General features: G+C 43.8%; 1 protein-coding gene across 1 annotated transcript in view; it reads left to right on the plus strand.

Annotated features, from left to right (window-relative positions):
- Positions 1–269: 269 nt before the first annotated feature.
- ITPR2 (inositol 1,4,5-trisphosphate receptor type 2) overlaps positions 270–16,488 on the plus strand; it is a 243,595-nt gene continuing 227,376 nt past the window's right edge. Inside the window, exon 1 of the mRNA XM_059473401.1 lies at positions 270–479. Coding sequence (XP_059329384.1) covers positions 388–479 — 92 coding nt within the window. The 5' untranslated portion in view covers positions 270–387. The remainder of the gene's footprint in view (positions 480–16,488) is intronic.

Consider the following 16,488-nt stretch of genomic DNA (forward strand, 5'->3'; position numbering starts at 1 on the left):
CCGGGGAGCCTCGGTCCCCTCCCTGCAGGCCCGGTCCCCTGCCGTGGCCTCGGACCCCCGCCGAGCCTCGGTCCCCTGCCTGCAGGCCCGGTCCCCGGGGCTCGCTCTCCGGCCCGGGGCGGGGCAGGGGCGGGCGGGGGCGGAGGCGCGGGGGGCGGAGGCGCGGGGGGCGGGCGGGGGCCGGGCCGTGCCGAGCCGCGCACCGCGCTCCTGTCAGCCCTCTCGGCACCTCCGGGGCCGCGCTCAGCCCCCCGCCCGCTCGCCTCAGCCCCCGGCTTCCCCAAGGATCGCTGCCATTTGCTTTGATTTTATTTTAATTTTTATTTTAATTTTTTTTTTTCACCTCGAAGGGGAGGAGCGCGGAACCCAGCTGGAAAATGAACCAGAATGTCTGAGAAAATGTCCAGCTTTCTGTACATCGGGGACATCGTGTCCCTGTACGCGGAGGGCTCCGTCAATGGGTTCATCAGCACGCTGGGGTGAGTGGGGCCGGGCGCGGAGCCGAGCGCGCTGCGCGGAGCCGGCCCGCGGGCAGCGCCGGCGGCGGCGGCACAGGAAGGGGCGGCAGCGCTGCTCGGCGGAGCGGGGAAAGTAGGAAGTGATGGGGAGCGGCAGGGGACGAGAGAAGTTCCCGAGCGGGGCGCGGGCGGCCGCGGAGCCGGCGGCGGTGCCGGGATCCCCGCTCGGCTCCTGCCGGGGCTGCGCCCCCGCGGCGGCCCCGAGCGCAGCGCCAGAGCCCGCTCTGTGCCCTGCCCGAACGCCTTCCCACCGTCTTCATCTACAGCTGACCTTCTAATTAATTAAATAATTAATTATGTTTAATTGCCCGTCCGAGAATTTTTGACAAAGACGTGAAAGGCAAACCGTTTGCTTTCTTGCTCATTGTCCTAATCGGTTCATTAAATGTGTATCCCTTTACTTCAGGTTTGTGTCCAGCACAATCTGGTTGACAGTGATGAGACATTTCTAATCAGATGTTTAACTTCATTGGGATGCTTTTCCCGTGAGCTCTTTCTCTTTGCGAGGTGAAAAGATGTATTTTACTTCACTGAACCGCTGCTTGTTCCAGGTTTTTATTAACAGTGACCGCTGCAAATCACTCTTTTGGAATCCAGGAGGGAAAGCTTCAGAGCAGAATGACAATTACACTGATACATTTCTTGACGTTGATACATTTTTTAAAACAATCCTGTAGTTCGGTTGCAGCGACCTGTCCGGAGGGCGCGGTGGTTCCCTCTGATGTTGTAGGAGAGCTGCGGGAGCTTCAGTGACTTTGTGGCATGTCCTGAAACCTTTATCGCTGGAAACAGCTCCTGTGCTGCGTGGTTGTAAGTGCATGATCGGCAAGGCAGGTCAAAATCTTGTAAATATCTGCTTAAACATTCGTGGTACCCTCGGAGTAGCAGTGAAACTTGCTAGGGCAAGTTAATGTGCGTTAAAGGAATCGCTCCCGTGTCTGTGTTAGGCTCCTTGTGTTCTGACATCCGTGCGATGGGGGGACTGTTGGTGTGAAAGTGTGAGCAATGAATGTCTAGATTAACTTGGTGTGCTGCTATTACTGGAAAAGAGCTGGTGTTCAAGGTCTTTTATATTTTTGATACCTTATTATTGCGTCCAATCCTTGCTGTTCACTCTTTTGATCTGTTGACAAGTGTTTTTCCACGGTGTGTTCCTCTATTTGTTAATTTGGCGCCTGGTCTCTCCGTGACTCCCCATGTTGTCTCACATCTTTTGTTTTGCTGACTCCTACAACTTTAAATTCCGTCTGAAAATTTTTGCTTTCTCTAGATGTTAATTGCTGGATATTGCTTCTTATTCTTGTTCTCCCCAGCACTTCCTTTTTGCTGGCACGGTTTGTTGCTGGTTGGTGGTGTTGTTGCGTCTCATCGCTGGGTTCTCTTATCCGGAGGAAGCTGCGTGTGCCGTGCTTGTGCTTTTCATTGTGTTTCTCCTTTCTGAGAACACCTGTTCATGGCATGGATGTTCCTGCTGTGACTGGTGCCTGGACAGCTCTCACTTGAATACGTGTTGGCATCACCCTGACACAGTATTCAGACTGCTGATCCTCCCCTGATCCCTTGGAGTTAAGGCAGGACATTTACTCCCAGTTTTATAGAGGAGCAGCCAAGATCCAGGCTTGCCTAGGGCACATGGATCTTTACTAGAAGAAACAAGTGAGCTCAAGCCAACATGTTCTATCCAGGCTCTCTTTTAGTCAGGAAACTCAGCTCAAAAAAACTACCTGGGATGAGACAGGAGTTCAAGAATGCTGGTATCTCTTTTGGCTTTTCAGCACAGCCCTTTTGTGCTCTGCTCCCTGGCACGGTAAAGGCAGCTGCAGAACCAGGAGACTGGAGTGGAGCAGCTCTGGGAAGCTTGAAGTCACCAGTGGAAAACTCCCATGGCTACTCAATGGGAATGCTGACCCCTCTGCTGGTGGTACAAGAGCTTGGACTGAAATTTAAAATTGTGATGCCAATTATCTGTGCCAGCTATTGCACTTGCTGCCTTTGGACTGGCTGCAGCAACACAGGAGGCAGAAAAACCTCTTATGTTCAGGGAAAAAGCTTAGCCAGCTGCACTTTTGGTGTGCAACCATTGCTGAATTCCTGCACCTTCTGCATTCCTGCAGGTTCTCCGCAGATCTCTGAAAAGAGGAGGAGGCCTCACCTTCCAAAGGTGCCTCCACTTGGTGAGGACAAAGTGGGGTAGGATTGGGAATGATTGCTTGCTTCATTTGACTGATGGGAATCCTTGTTTGATTACTCTTGCTTGGGTTGCTCAGGCTGCTGTTCTGAAAGGTTAGCTTGCCCAGCACCTCTTTTGGTCAGGAAACCCAGCTTGCCCAGCACCTCTCTTACACTACTGAGCCCACTGGGGAGTCTCATGCTGTTTCAACAACTTGAAATCCAGCTCAGGGCTAGTGACTGTTCAGCAGAAAGAAAGTCCTCTGTATTTTAAGCTGTCAAAGGCTAATTGTTTCTTAAATGAAGCATGAGCAAGGCCATTCTATAAATAAGGTAAAAAAGGCACAACACCTCTCCAAGCAGGGCAGGTCTGTCACATCGGTGGACATCACTCCTTGAAGGGTTGATCCAGCTCAACACATGAGTTTTGAGGGAGATTTCAAAGCATAGGCTGTTCCTTGAATTTTGGAGTATTTTTTCCTCCCTTGCCACGTGCTCAGTGTCCAGATTGTGTGTTGGGCCAGGTTGGTATCTGCTGTAACCTGAGTGTGAAAATCTTGCTCTGGTGTAGCTCAGGAGGTGTAAACCATCTCTTTATAGGAGACAGAGAATCCGTGGCCCTGTGTCCAGGTGAGCATGCTGAGAGGTGCTAGGTGAGGGCAGGGCTGCCTTTCCACACCTCCCTCTACAAAGAGGGTTGAGAATTGCTGAAACTACATTCTGTCAGTGGGTCCCAAAGGCTTGGAACACTTCTTGGAGCTGGAAGAAGCCTGTGTCCTTGCCCTTGCCCTCCTTCTCTCTGAGTGGTTTCAGTGCTGTAAACAGCTGTTGGATGTGAGCATGAAGGCTCTGCTTTGAGCTTTGATCCCTCTTAGTCAGAAGAGGAAACTGAACCACTCTTGTGCATCTGGGGCTAGTGCTGTAGGGTGGGATGGGAGCAGGGAAGCTGGGCACTGCTGCTCCAATTCTTGCTCCTCAGTCTATATTTTAAAAGACAGCAGTTTTGCTCAGTTCTGGAAGAAGGGGTTTAACCATTTGTCTCTAGCAGAATGTTCCAGGCTGTGGATCCCACAAGGAGAGGGGCACCTCTGGATCATAGTAAAGGAGAGGGTTTCAGGCCTCAGCATTCTCTCTAGGCAACTGCTGACCTTTGGATTCTTGAGGTACTGAGAGCCCAAGAAATTCCCTGCTCTTTTTTTCTGCTTGGCTTTGGGCTTCCTCTGGGTTTGGATGCTGCTTTGAGGTGCTGATGATGTGTAGTCTGGCTTTTCCAACCTCAAGGCTCTCTGAGTTTCCTCGCTTGCCCTCCTTCCTTTTAAAAAATGAGAGTGCTTTTGGTAGCTGATAGTTGAGGAAATGTTTGGGAAAAGCAATTTGCATCCATTGGTAGCATTCTGTCATTGCAAGATAGGTTTGATACTGGATTATTGAACTGTGCTAATTCTGTAGGACTTTCCCTTTTTTCTTTACCTTTTAGTGTGTTTGGCTTCTGCCCAGTTGGAGGCCTTATATCCCACAGGAGATGTGTGGCAGGGCCAGGCAATGAATCCAGTGATCTCACACTGCCCTAGGCTGGTGTTGAGACCACCTTTCCCAATATTTTGGCTGTGAGTGCTCTCAGATGATGCATGGTGGCAATTAAAAGTGCATTAATCACCTATCAGTACAATGAGGGGAAAAAAATATTCTTCACTGGAGAGGTGGAAAAAAAAAAAAGTAATGACAATGGCCAGGATCAGCTGTAGGAAAGTTTGACGATGGGCCTGTTAGTCACCATGGGGAGCTGCATTCCTGTCTCACCTCCATAAATGTGCAGTCAGAGATATCCTGGAACATAATTAATGGAGCATGCAGTAGGAGCTGCCTGCTCTGTGATAGATGGCCCTGGATGACGAGGAGTGCTGAGACTTCTAAAAAGCAGCAAAAATTGTGTTGCAAAATACTTTGGACTCATTTCCTTGCATGTAATGTTGATTTTTCTTTAACAACTTCTCTTAATTTGTGGGAGTGCTTGCTGGAACATTCTTATTCAAAACATCCCAGATTTATTCAGGTTTCTTCTCTGGGGTTTTGTGAATTAGTTTTCTTGTTGAATTTGGGCTTCACAGAGAGGTTGAGTCAATCCTACTCTGAAGAGACAAGATTAAGTAGAAAGTACTTAAGAAGCAGCATAAATCAAAATGTTGCAAGTATAGCAAAGGCTGAAATATGTCATCTTGGTGGCTTCAGGAATGGTGCTAAGACAAAAGGTGTAGTGACTGATGATGCTTCCAAGACACCCATGTAGTGTTTTCATCAGTGCACTCATTTTTTCCACCTTTCTCTCCTGCTGTCTGTATGTGTAAGCTATGGTTAAGGAATAGAGTATCCATCCTTTAATTAATAGTGAACTTTGCTTTCATGTGCCAGGTGGACAAGGCAATTAGTCAGGAAAGAATAAAAAGCCTGAAGAAAGTGAGAGTGGCATAACTGTAATTAATCATAATTTGACTCTAACACGTAGAGAATCAAATAATACCTACAAGAGAGATGGGAGTATGAATTTCAGCTTTTCTGTGGGAAAAAGTACTTGTGTGTTTTGTTTCCTAGGTACTTTATCCTCTAGACTGATAGAACCAATGAAATTTGACAGTTTTGATTGTGTGATTCTGATTTTTTTTTTAAATACTATGTAGGATTGGCATTTTCAGGAATATTTTCTCTTGGTTGTCTTTCTAATGCAGCAGCCCTGGTGTGAATTCTGCAGCTGCTTTGAGTATATGGTGATGTACACTTTTCAGCTGCACAGTGTATTTCTCTTCTGTGATAACTAATAAGCTAATAATGCATTATTAACTACTTTCATTGATCTTACAATAAATGCCATGTAAGTGGAGATGTAGGCATATAAATACACCTCTGCATCTCACATACCTTGCTATTCAATCCATATATCAAAGCTCATATCCTCTGTAATTATCCACTCTCACCAGCAATTAGGCACCGCTCCAGCTTTTCTAACAACCTTATTTTGATGCTTGTTTCAAATACTATAACAGCAGTGCCATCTTTGAATAAACAATGAGACAAAGCTTTCCACAAAGCAGCCTCAGGGGAATGCAGCAGGACATGAGCCCCAGGGGAAGCTGGTTTGTTTCAGAAGTTGTACTTGTTCACAGAGCACAGCCTCAGTGTGAGGGAACATAACATTAGACTTAATTACAGTATGATTTATGAGGCTGCATGCTTAAATGTAATATCCTTGTTTCAAAGGGCTCATTCTCAAAAAGGGTTGGAGAGAAAATGGGGATTAGGGAAAGAACTGATTGATTGGTGTGGAAGTGAGCTTACCTGCTGTGTGGTGGTAACTGGAAACAGGAGAGGACTTGGATTTTGAACTGAGACAGGTCATACAACTTCTGTAGTTCTCAGCTGGGCTGTGGGTGATGTGGGGAGAAGTCAGGAAAGAGAGGGGAGATTGTTTGGTCTGAGTGACCTGAAGTCTTTTCCACCTTGCTTTTACATTAATGATGGGATTGAACTGGACCACCCGTGCGTGGTTCATGGTGTCACTAGAAACCACAGTTACCCTGTATTTTAAAAGTACTGCCGAGGAAGAAGTCAGTCAATCTCTGACTTCCCCAGCCTGGAAGATTGTTTCCCAAGGGGCCCTTGGCTCAGCTGGGTGTTTCACAGCACAGTGAGGTCTTTGGAGCCCTCCCCTGCCCATGCTGCTCGGCTGGAGCCTGAGCCTGTTTGCTGGGCAGCAGCTCAAAGCCATGTCCTCTGCACCTGAAAGTCTGGTGTCTGCTTGCTTTCAAAGGTCTGCTACTTCTTGTAGCAAAAAAGGGATGTGGGTGAAGCTCCATCACTTTGATACACTTGGTATCAAAAAGAAAAGAAGATGAACAGTATTCAATGTTTACTTTTTACCTTGCCTGTGCTGTGTTTTGTCACTTGATCAGAGATGCATATTTTAATTCTGTTAAGGACATGATCCCCTTTATGACTGATTCCTTTAAACCTTCAAATTCTAAAAATTTCTTACTTGTAAATCAGATTCCATCTAATTACATGAACCAGCAGTTCCACCACTATGTAGATGTGTAGGCACTTCCTGAGACAGGTCCTGGTTTCAGCTGTTCATGGTGCTAAACTTTGATGTTCGAGACCCAGGGTAGATGCCTGGAGCTGAATGATTTGCTGTAGAAAGTTTCAAGTAAAATGGCTTTTCTGAGAATAAGATTAACCAAAAAGCCCCAAACCACCACCAAACCTAACAAAAAAAGCACGTTATCCCCATCTTTCAAAAAACCCAAGAGTCTTGCAAATGTCTGTCAAGAGTCTTCCTGAGGGCAGGGCTCTCTCCAGCACCACTTGTCCAGCATGGAGGGCTTGTCTTTCTCTGCCCCTGTGGAGTTTTGCCCAGGCTTAGCAGGTGTAAGTTGTGGAAGGATTTTACCCTAAGACTTTGTGGGCTGTCCTGACCTGCCTCTTGCTGGGGGGCAGCAGTTTTACCTGTCAGGGGCAGCTTCCCTCTGCTGACACTGGGCACCAAGAGCCCTCACCTTGACCTGCATCTGTGTGGGAGGTGAATCCCAATTCCCAGGATTTCCAGGTTTTTTTCCTGGGAGGCCTCAGGAGAGCTTCAGTTGTTCAGCTGCTTTGTGTTCTCTATCTCTGGAGAAGAAAAAATAATTTCTGCTTTTAGTGTCCCAGTTCACTTCAAATAAGAAACAAGCTGAGAAATTACATTCTTGCAAAGTAAGGTTTTGGAAACAGAGTTAAACAAGAAAACCACAGGGTTAAAATGTACTTATTCATGTCTGATATTAAGTACTGCTTGAGGTTTTGAGGGGCTGTTTTGGCTGTGGTAGCCAAAAGGTTGTGTCAGGAATGGTCTTGTTGCTGTTGCTGCTGGTATTGTGACTCTGTGCCTCCGTCTCTACCTACTTCTCATCCTCATTCGTTTGCATGTTTTGATTCCCGTTGAGTAGAAATGAAGTGTTTTCCAAAGTATGTGATTTAAAAACAACTCTTATTCACTGCTTAGTAACAAAGGAAAGAGGACCCTGAAGAGTGGGCTATAGAGTGCAGAAAAGAATGTGAGGAAAACAGCCTCCCCTGTCCTTCCAGTGCTCCCTTGCTGGATGATGAAAATGAGGAAGAGAGGTGTGTTGGTGAATTCAGGATGAGAAATGGGCAGAGCAAGTGCTAGAAGGGAAGTGGGGCTGAAGAGGAGCAGGAGCTGCAGTTCCAAGAGCAGCAGGGGCTGAGAGAAAATAGCTCTGAGAAGCTACTGAGAGAGAAAATAGCTCTGAAAGCTACTGACAAACTGTTCTTTTCCAAGGGAAGAAGTCAGCTTGCCTTTGCCACTGTTTACTTTGCTATTTCAAATGTTTGAGGCCTGTGCTAAGGCTGCTGAGGTTTCAAATACTTGAATATTTGTTTGTTTTTTGTTCTGAAGGTTTTTAACTTTGTCCAGGAAAATGAATGTTTTATATCACCTTCTCCAAGAGAATGTCTGAGGTAAAATGCAAGTTCCTCAGAAATAAATTGCAGTTTTAAGATTGCCTGTGATAGTTTTTGTAACAACCAAAGTTAGATATAGCAAATTGTGGTACTTGGTAATCTTCTATAAGTTTGGAAAACTAATTTGAAATGTCCCTCTAGGTCATTGCTGCTGCATGAATGAAGGTACTGGGTTGAAATTTGTATGAAATTCTTGTCAGGAGAAGGCTGGAAGAGCATATCCAAATGTGGTGGTTATCACTGTGGGTCCTTTCCAGCTCAGATTGCTCTGTGGTTCTGTGATTTGACACCAAGTTAAGCTTCCTCCAGCTCTTTTCTGTAAAATATTAAAACAGTAGTCAAGTTTTTGTTCTTTGACCTCTGACAGATAAAAATCAATGTCATTTAAAAGGAATATCAACAAACAGACCCTGAAGCGAGGCTCTTTATATGCAACTCAAAATACAGAAACTTCTTGTGATTCAATGCTTGAGCTTCTTATCTTGATTCTCTCTTGGAGGCTTGTTTGAATTTCAAACAGCTTTTTTATTCCCTGCACTTGACACACACAAGTTAATCAGTGCTGCAGGGGCAGTTGAAAGCACAGAGAATTAGGGAAACAACTGCTTAAACTCTTAGTAAGCCCCAGATTTTTTATACCTGCTTTCTGCAGTTAAAGGACAGCAATCCAGTTCTTAAGAGTAGATTTTGGGTAGTTGTGTCACGTTGAGCACTGTGATGTGGAAAATTTAACTTGGCAGCTTTAGAGGGCAGCAAAGTTGGATGTGAGCAGTATAATTTTGTCCTGAATCTCGCAATACCTGACTTGATTTGTAAAATCCCAGCTCCTACAGCTCTCTTACTTGTGGATATCTTCAGCTTCTCCCGCATGTGCTTTGCTAAAATATTCTCAGTCACCTTTTCAGTTTGGCATATATTTTTTTAACGTTCAGAAACTATAAATAAAGAGAGGAAGCAAAACCAATATATTAGGAAAGACTGGATATCACTTTTGAAAACACTGAGAGCAGATCTTTGTTCAGTTGTGAATGCTGAAAAATGTTCAAATGAATCACTAAGCAAGTTCCATTCTTCTGATCAAAGAATAAAAGTTTAAAGCCTTCCTAGAAAGTTGGGCTTTTTAAAAAATCCTTTATTAATAAGAAAAAAAGGAAAGCAAACCAACAAACTGTGTGGACTGAAAAAAGTTAACTGCCTGTTAATAATGTTTTCTTTGATGTTTTGGACAATTTTTTAGATTATCAGTTTTTGCTAAGGTGGTCTCAGTTTCAGCAGAATGCATTGTCCTTGCTTTGCTGCCTGGCACCAGTGAGGGTGCCAATCCATAAACTCCTGTTCCAAATCTGACAGGGCTCTGTGAGCGTGGCTCTTTACAGAGAGCAGAAAAGTCAGGGTTTCGTGGAGAGTTTTGTGGAATTTCAGTGGAGTAAAATGAGGTTTTCCATCAGGCTTGCTGATATAAAAATCAGGAAGGGCAACATCTACGCTGCCTTCCAGGATGGAGACAGAACTTAGTAAGTCAAACTTTACTGTCAAAGAGGTTTCCTAAGTCCTGGACTGATGTATAAGTACTTTGGATTTTAATGTTGCTGTGAGAACTGTAAAGCTGATGACTTCACTAAATACAGGAAGTCCAAGTTTCAAATTATATTTTCAGATATCTCTGCAGATATCCTTATGTACCATTGTAGCATGTTATTTATAAAGAATAACCTTGCCTTTAAATAATAAAAATACAGAATAAGATATAGAAAAATTAATGATAATTTTGGTGGTGAGGAGGTAACAACTTACGTGTGACAGGCTGGCCAAGCGGATTAAAGGGATGGAGCACCTCCCTTGTGAGGAAAGGCTTGGAGAAGTGGGATTGTTCAGCCTGAAGGGAGCCCACAGGAAAGATGGAGAGAGACTCTTGACAAGGGCCTGGAGTGACAGGACAAGGGGCAATGGCTTCACACTGACAGAGGGGAGGTTTAGACTGGATATGAGGAATAAATTGTTCCCTGTGAGGGTGGTGAGGCCCTGGCACAGGTTGCCCAGAGCATCTGTGGCTGCTCCATCACTGGCAGTGTCCAAGGCCAGGCTGGATGGGGCTCTGAGCAAGCTGGGATAGTGGAAGGTGTCCCTGCCCATGGCAGGGGTATGGAATGAGATGATTTTAAAGGACCCTTCCAGTCTAGGCCATTCTATGATATTATATATTATTTTCCTCAAAAAAAAGTAATTTACAAAAATCCTTGCAAAGCTTCATGACATTATTTCCTGTATAAGTGATTTAAGATGTAGGTCCTACACATGCAAATTTGTGGACTTGAACTGAAAAGATGTCATAAGACAATTTTTTAAAAGAACCCGTTGAATAGGATACAAATTCAGATTTTTTACTTCCCTGGCTTGATTGTCATGAGTATTAAAAGGTAAATTAGGATTTGATCAAGAAACCCCCTCAGAGGCTGTTCAGAGAGGGCACTGCTGTGGCTCCTGGGCAGCTGCAGGTCTGGCTTAGAGTTTGCTCAGGTTGTGTTAGCAGTGGCTTCTCTTGCAGAAACAAAACAAGGTCAGGACCTGGCAGGCAATTAAGTCTTGTCTGTATTAACTTTTGTAGTTGAACAGGTTTTTCTGTCACTGAAGGCAAAGACCAATGAATGTCCCACACCCCCTCTCCCTGTAGTATCTGGGATACAGTAAAACCATGGAATGTAAAGTTTGGTTATAACAGCTCATTTGAGGCCGTGCTGTGCACGGGGCTGGTGGAATCAAACTCTGGGTTTCATCTGATCCATTTCCTTTCTGTGCTGGATTAAACTGTCCCTGTGATTAGGCTGCTCCTAATGGAACTGTTTTCCCTGAGCACAGCTGGAAATGGGACAGTGCTGGTTTGAGTTTTTAAGCATGGATCTAAAGAATGTTTGAAGGGAAACAGTGGATTAAGGGGTAGGACACGAGTAGAGGAGCCGCTTGTGCAAGGTTGTTGACAAATTGTGGATATGACCAAAGACTCCAAGTTCTGGGCCAGTGCTCTTTTATAAGCATTGATCTGGTGAGCTGTTCAATGCATAAATTCTTTTATATTGGTTTATCTCACAGTAACTGGGCTTATGCCAGTAGTGACAAAGCTAGTTAGTTCATTAAGGCTCCCCGCTCAAAAGGTGTGTTGCTTTATTTTAAGTCCGTGTCTAAAGATTTTATCAGAATTTATCACTTAGAGAAAACTGTGTGCTGAAGAGAGTCTTACACTTGCTGGCATTATTGTTATGCTCATCCATTGAGGGGAACCTCGTTGACTGATAAATATAGTTAATGTTCTTCATTTGTAATGGAGGTGAGAAAGAAAATCCTTTATGCAACCTGATAAGTGGGGCAATAGAAGTCACCTCCCAAAGCACTTACACTTGGTAAAGCTGCATAAAATCTGGGCTGTGTTACCCAAGAAACTTAGAATTTCTTCTAAGAAAACCCAAGAATTTCTTTCTTAGAAAGAAATTCAGCATCATCAGGGCAAAGTGTACAGGCCTGAATGAGTACAGAGAACACAAGAGAAAAACATCAGTCATAGACAAGAAAATCTGCTGACCCAAAAGCAATAAAGTGAATGTGCCACTGAGCCCTCTTCTCTCTGAAAACTGCTATCAAAGAAACTCCTGATGTTTGATATGTCCTGAGTTCAGGAAAACAAGAATTCACAAGTTCTTGGACTCATTGGACTCAACGATCTTAGAGGTATTTTCCAACCTAAATGATTCTATGATTATATACAACTATTTCCAAATAACTAATGAAAAAAATACCTGACATCATCTCAAACTTTTCTTTATGGCAGAAACAGTCCTTAAGTCTCCAGAATTGACACAATTGCTTCTGACTAACAATAATCTGGTATCATGGGATGGATCGAACTTCCAAAGTGTAAATTTGTATTCGTGTGGATCCAGGGTGCAAGAAGCAATCACAGAAAAGAAAAGAGACCAGAGAGAATTGATATTATTTCTAATACAAGAACTGGAAGCTTTGGGGGTACAATTAAAACAATAATAAAAATGCCATCTGGAAAAAGAGATGCATGGGTGCATCAGTAGGAGTCAAAGCAGAGAGGTTTCCTAGTGACACTTTGATTTGCAGATGAAAGTGAAACATTTTATGGGCAGCAATTAAAAACTGTTCAGGCAAGTTAGGGAAATGAATGTCAAATAAAGCCACTCTCAAACAGCAGGGCGGGGTCACTGAGTTGGTCAAAAATATATTTGCTGTGGTTCTGATCTATTTTTCCACAAAATATAGGTGAGGGGTGCTTTGGATTGCTTTGTGTTTGAGCCTCAGCAGAGACTTTTTAGGAATGACCTTGCAGATCAGTTACTCATCTGTGGAAGCACAGGTGTGAGAAGGCAAGGGGCAGCTTAGAAGGTGACAAAGTAGGACAGAAATTTTTGACCTCTTTGGAGAGAACTCCTCTTGGTGCTTAAAATTTCAGATGTTTTCATTTTAATTTATCTGAGGAAGAAGTACATGGTCAGTACTGTGCTGAGGCATCTTGAGAACAGCTGGCACATTTGCTGAAGGAATTCATAGGAATTAAATGTACTTTCATGGGTGCTCACAGATCTAGGAGCAATGGGGTCACCTTGATGCCTCACCCAAATTAACTCTTTGCAGATATGTCCTTAGGCAGGAGATCAAGGAACTATTTCAAGGAATGACTGCTGAAAATGGCATTGCTTTTTCTTTCCTTCTCATAATTTGCAAAACCTTCTGAATAAGGTGCAAAACCTGCAGAATCACACACCTGATGAATGTATTGCTCCTGGAACAGATTGCAGATCAGCCAAAAGCTTTCACAGACCATTTGGGCTCTCATGATCATCTGAAAGCGTAGCATCCCCTCAAAGTGGCAAGATCAAGGTCTTCTGATCTCATCAGGCAAATTTGGAATTTAGAAATGAGGTGGTACACAGGTGGTTATATTCATTCAGAAATTGTATAGTGGCTTTGAAACTGGGGGTGCTGGAAGAGTCATGGCTGATTTGCAAAATGTGTGATTTGGTGGCATGTAAGCAGGAAGTGGGAAATGGTGCAGGAAATGTGACGTTGGCAAGACAGATAAAAGAGAGAGAGCCCAGCTCAACAGTGTCTTATGGGGGCATCTCTGGAGTGTGTGGCTGAGGAGCTGAGGGGTTTTTCTGCCAGAGAACTGGTAGTTATGGCTGTCCACTGAGACAGTTGTGATTTATTTCACAAAATCACCCAGTGCTTGTGAAGTCAGGCACCAAAGGGCTCTGCAAATAGGAGAAACTTGGCTGAATGACTTTTGTAGATACAGAAACAAAGAGTAAACCATCTATGGATCAAAGGAGAATTTGGAATTCCAAGTAGTTTGCTAAGTCCTTGAGACAGCAGGCTTTCAGAAAAGACACCCTATCTCAATGTGCCCACAGGCTGATGGGTGTGGGTAGAAAGGGTCATTATGGACTTCTACCTTCAACTCTCTCACTTTGTAGATTCAAGGAAATGAGGGCACTGTGTCCCACTGCTTTTGAGGAATTTAAAACAGGAGTGGATGTGAATATGAATTATACTCCAGAAGCTATTTTATTTCAATATAAAGCAAATTCCTACATCATTAAGAACTTTTGGGGTGATGTGGACTGTGTAGAAGATCAAACACTAGGCTGGAAAAGCTTGTTCCAGCCTGTTCGGTAACATGGACATCTCTTGGATGGAATTTTACAGGAGAGCTTATGAAGTCCAGGGATTGACTGGATGGGAATGAGACATAATGAATCAAGGAGAATTCAGTTCTAATTGCCCTTTGTGTCTCCTTTTCCTATGTAGTTGAAATATGTGTTGAAATAGTCAACCCTTGCAGTGACAAGTGCATAGACTAAGAAGACCAAGTTCATGTCCAGATCAAGAATAAAGATTTCCAACAAGCTGAGGTGAAAGCATTTTGTTCAGTAGCTGCTTTTCATCTATTATCTCAGTTTAGCAGAGGTCATAGAAGAACTAAAAGAATTTTATCCCTTTAGACTGAAAGGACTGAAAATATCTTGTCAGCTCTTCTTTTCAATTACTGCAGTCCTCTGAGGATAACGAAGACATTGCATTCACAGGCTTGTCTGGGTGATGAAATGTCTTCAAGTATCTTCAAATGCTGTCAGAGTGGTCTCTACACCTTGGTTGTGGGTATCTGTTGTTGGTGGATGATGTTAGCCATTGAAGGAGCTTTAGAATTTCTGTTTTGGCTGGGTTTTGGTTGTTTTTGTGTACTGGTAGCTTGAGGGATCCAATCTGAGTACTTGTTTTCTAAGGATTGTTGAAGGCACTTATTGTTTGTGTTAAAAAACTGGTGCAGGTTTTTTCTCCCTGACTTTTGCAGCCATAAGAAATATGGGTCTGTTTTGCAGGGTGGACCTTAAATACCTTCTGTAAGTTCTCAGTCCTTCTCCATATAAAATGGGAATTGTTGTGAATGCAATGAGGTGTAGGTTATTTAATCTAGTTGAAGAGAAGAGGGAGGAGGATTTTCCTGTGCATTGTGAATATTGGTAGCTCTTTCCATGTGGTTTGGTCCTAGTCTGGGGATGGGGGATTTTGGGAGATTTTCCCTCTGGAGGCTGCTCTTCCCAGCTTAAACTGGCACCTAGGTGTCCAGATGAAATTCTGTGTGTCTGGATTTATGGTTCATATCAGCCCTAATGTGGCAGCAGCTGCTTTCAAATGGGTCTTGCTTAGAGGGGATTACAGGGAGTGCTGTGAAGTCTCATTTTACTTCCTCCACCTTGGCTACAGTGTGCTGAGAGAAGGGGAAGTTGGATATTTGTGCCATCCCTTGTAGATACAGAACTGAGCACTTGCTGGTCAGCACTTTTCTGGGCACTTTGTTGCCAGAGCAAGTCAGCAGAATATCTGATTTAAATACCATTGAAAGTCTGCTCCACAGCTATGACAGGATCTCTTCAAAGTTAGTTGGCAGGAACTTAGCAGAACTTTGGTGAGGTAAGTGCTGAGATACTTTTTTCTAATTTCAGGATGACAAGTTAGAGACAAGCTTTTCTGTTGTATAAACACAAAGCTTTAAACACAAACAAATAGTTATTTTTGGTGCTCTTTTCCTATGACAAAAATTAAACTTGAAAGGTAAAAATAAACATAAACATGTTCTAAAACATTTTCAGATTAAACGTTAGAAAAAAGAAAGATCAAAGGCTCAAGCTCATTTCCAACTCACATAATTGCTGACACAAAGCTGCAGTCCAGCCAGATGAACAGCACTTTGTGAGGTACAGGAATAATTTGTAGTTTTTTTAAGTAACCAGAGTAGCAAGCAGCATATATATATGGAATAAAGTGGAATAAAGCCTTGTCTCTGTTTCAGTTTTTCTAGGAAATATGATAATATTTAAGTTTAACTAATATCTGTTTGTATCTTAATGAATCACAAGAGAGCAGTTAACTTCTGATGTCTTATTTAGGAAGAATTTATATGTGAGTGAACTGTGGTGTCAGAGATGATTGTGTCTTTTGCCTTGGTGAATAATTTTTCAAACCACCAAGGCTGTGGATGTACACTTACTCTGCAAGCTGTTTTTTATCAGTGGTTTCACATTACTGCTCCCCATCAAAACAGTTTATGTGAGTGTTCTCAGCCCTCTCTAAGCAATATGAGCTCATATACTTAAGCAATTTAGTAGATGATTTGTGCCAACGGGGTTGACTGTTGCTTAGAGACCCTCAGGCTCTGAAAGGTTGTAATGTGAAATGAATGACCCAGATTAATGTTTACTTTTGCCCTTGCCTGCATTTGGGTCAACTTAGTTCTGTTATTGAATGTGGTGATCTGTGGGTCTGGTAACTCAGAGGAGTGTCAGGTTGTGGGCACACAGTTTGTGGTGGTTGGGAGTGGGGCTATGGCTGAGCCTCATCCCCAGTGGCTACAGCTGGGCAGGACAGGGAACAGCATTGAAGGCACTGAGCCATGGAGTGCCAGGTGTGCTGACCAGTCACCAAAGGGAACAGAGGGCACACAGGTGCAGTGCATGAACGTGAGGGGTGTGAAAGGTTGGGCTAAAGAGCAAGAAGGGAGGATGCTTGCAGCCCTCTGAAGTGACATGGCGTTACTCTGTATGGGTTGAAGCTTTCTGAAACTGTGTGATAACACTCTGTGTATTGTGGCTGTCTCAACGTGACATGTGCTGCAACATCAGCTATGCTGTTTTATTTCCATCTGTCAAATCAGAAAATAGTGGAGAATTCTGCTCCAGAGAGGTGCTTGGGGCGAGGCTGGGATTTCTAGTCA

This window comes from Ammospiza nelsoni, chromosome 5 (genome assembly GCF_027579445.1).
Source record: "Ammospiza nelsoni isolate bAmmNel1 chromosome 5, bAmmNel1.pri, whole genome shotgun sequence".
Lineage (NCBI taxonomy): Eukaryota > Metazoa > Chordata > Aves > Passeriformes > Passerellidae > Ammospiza > Ammospiza nelsoni.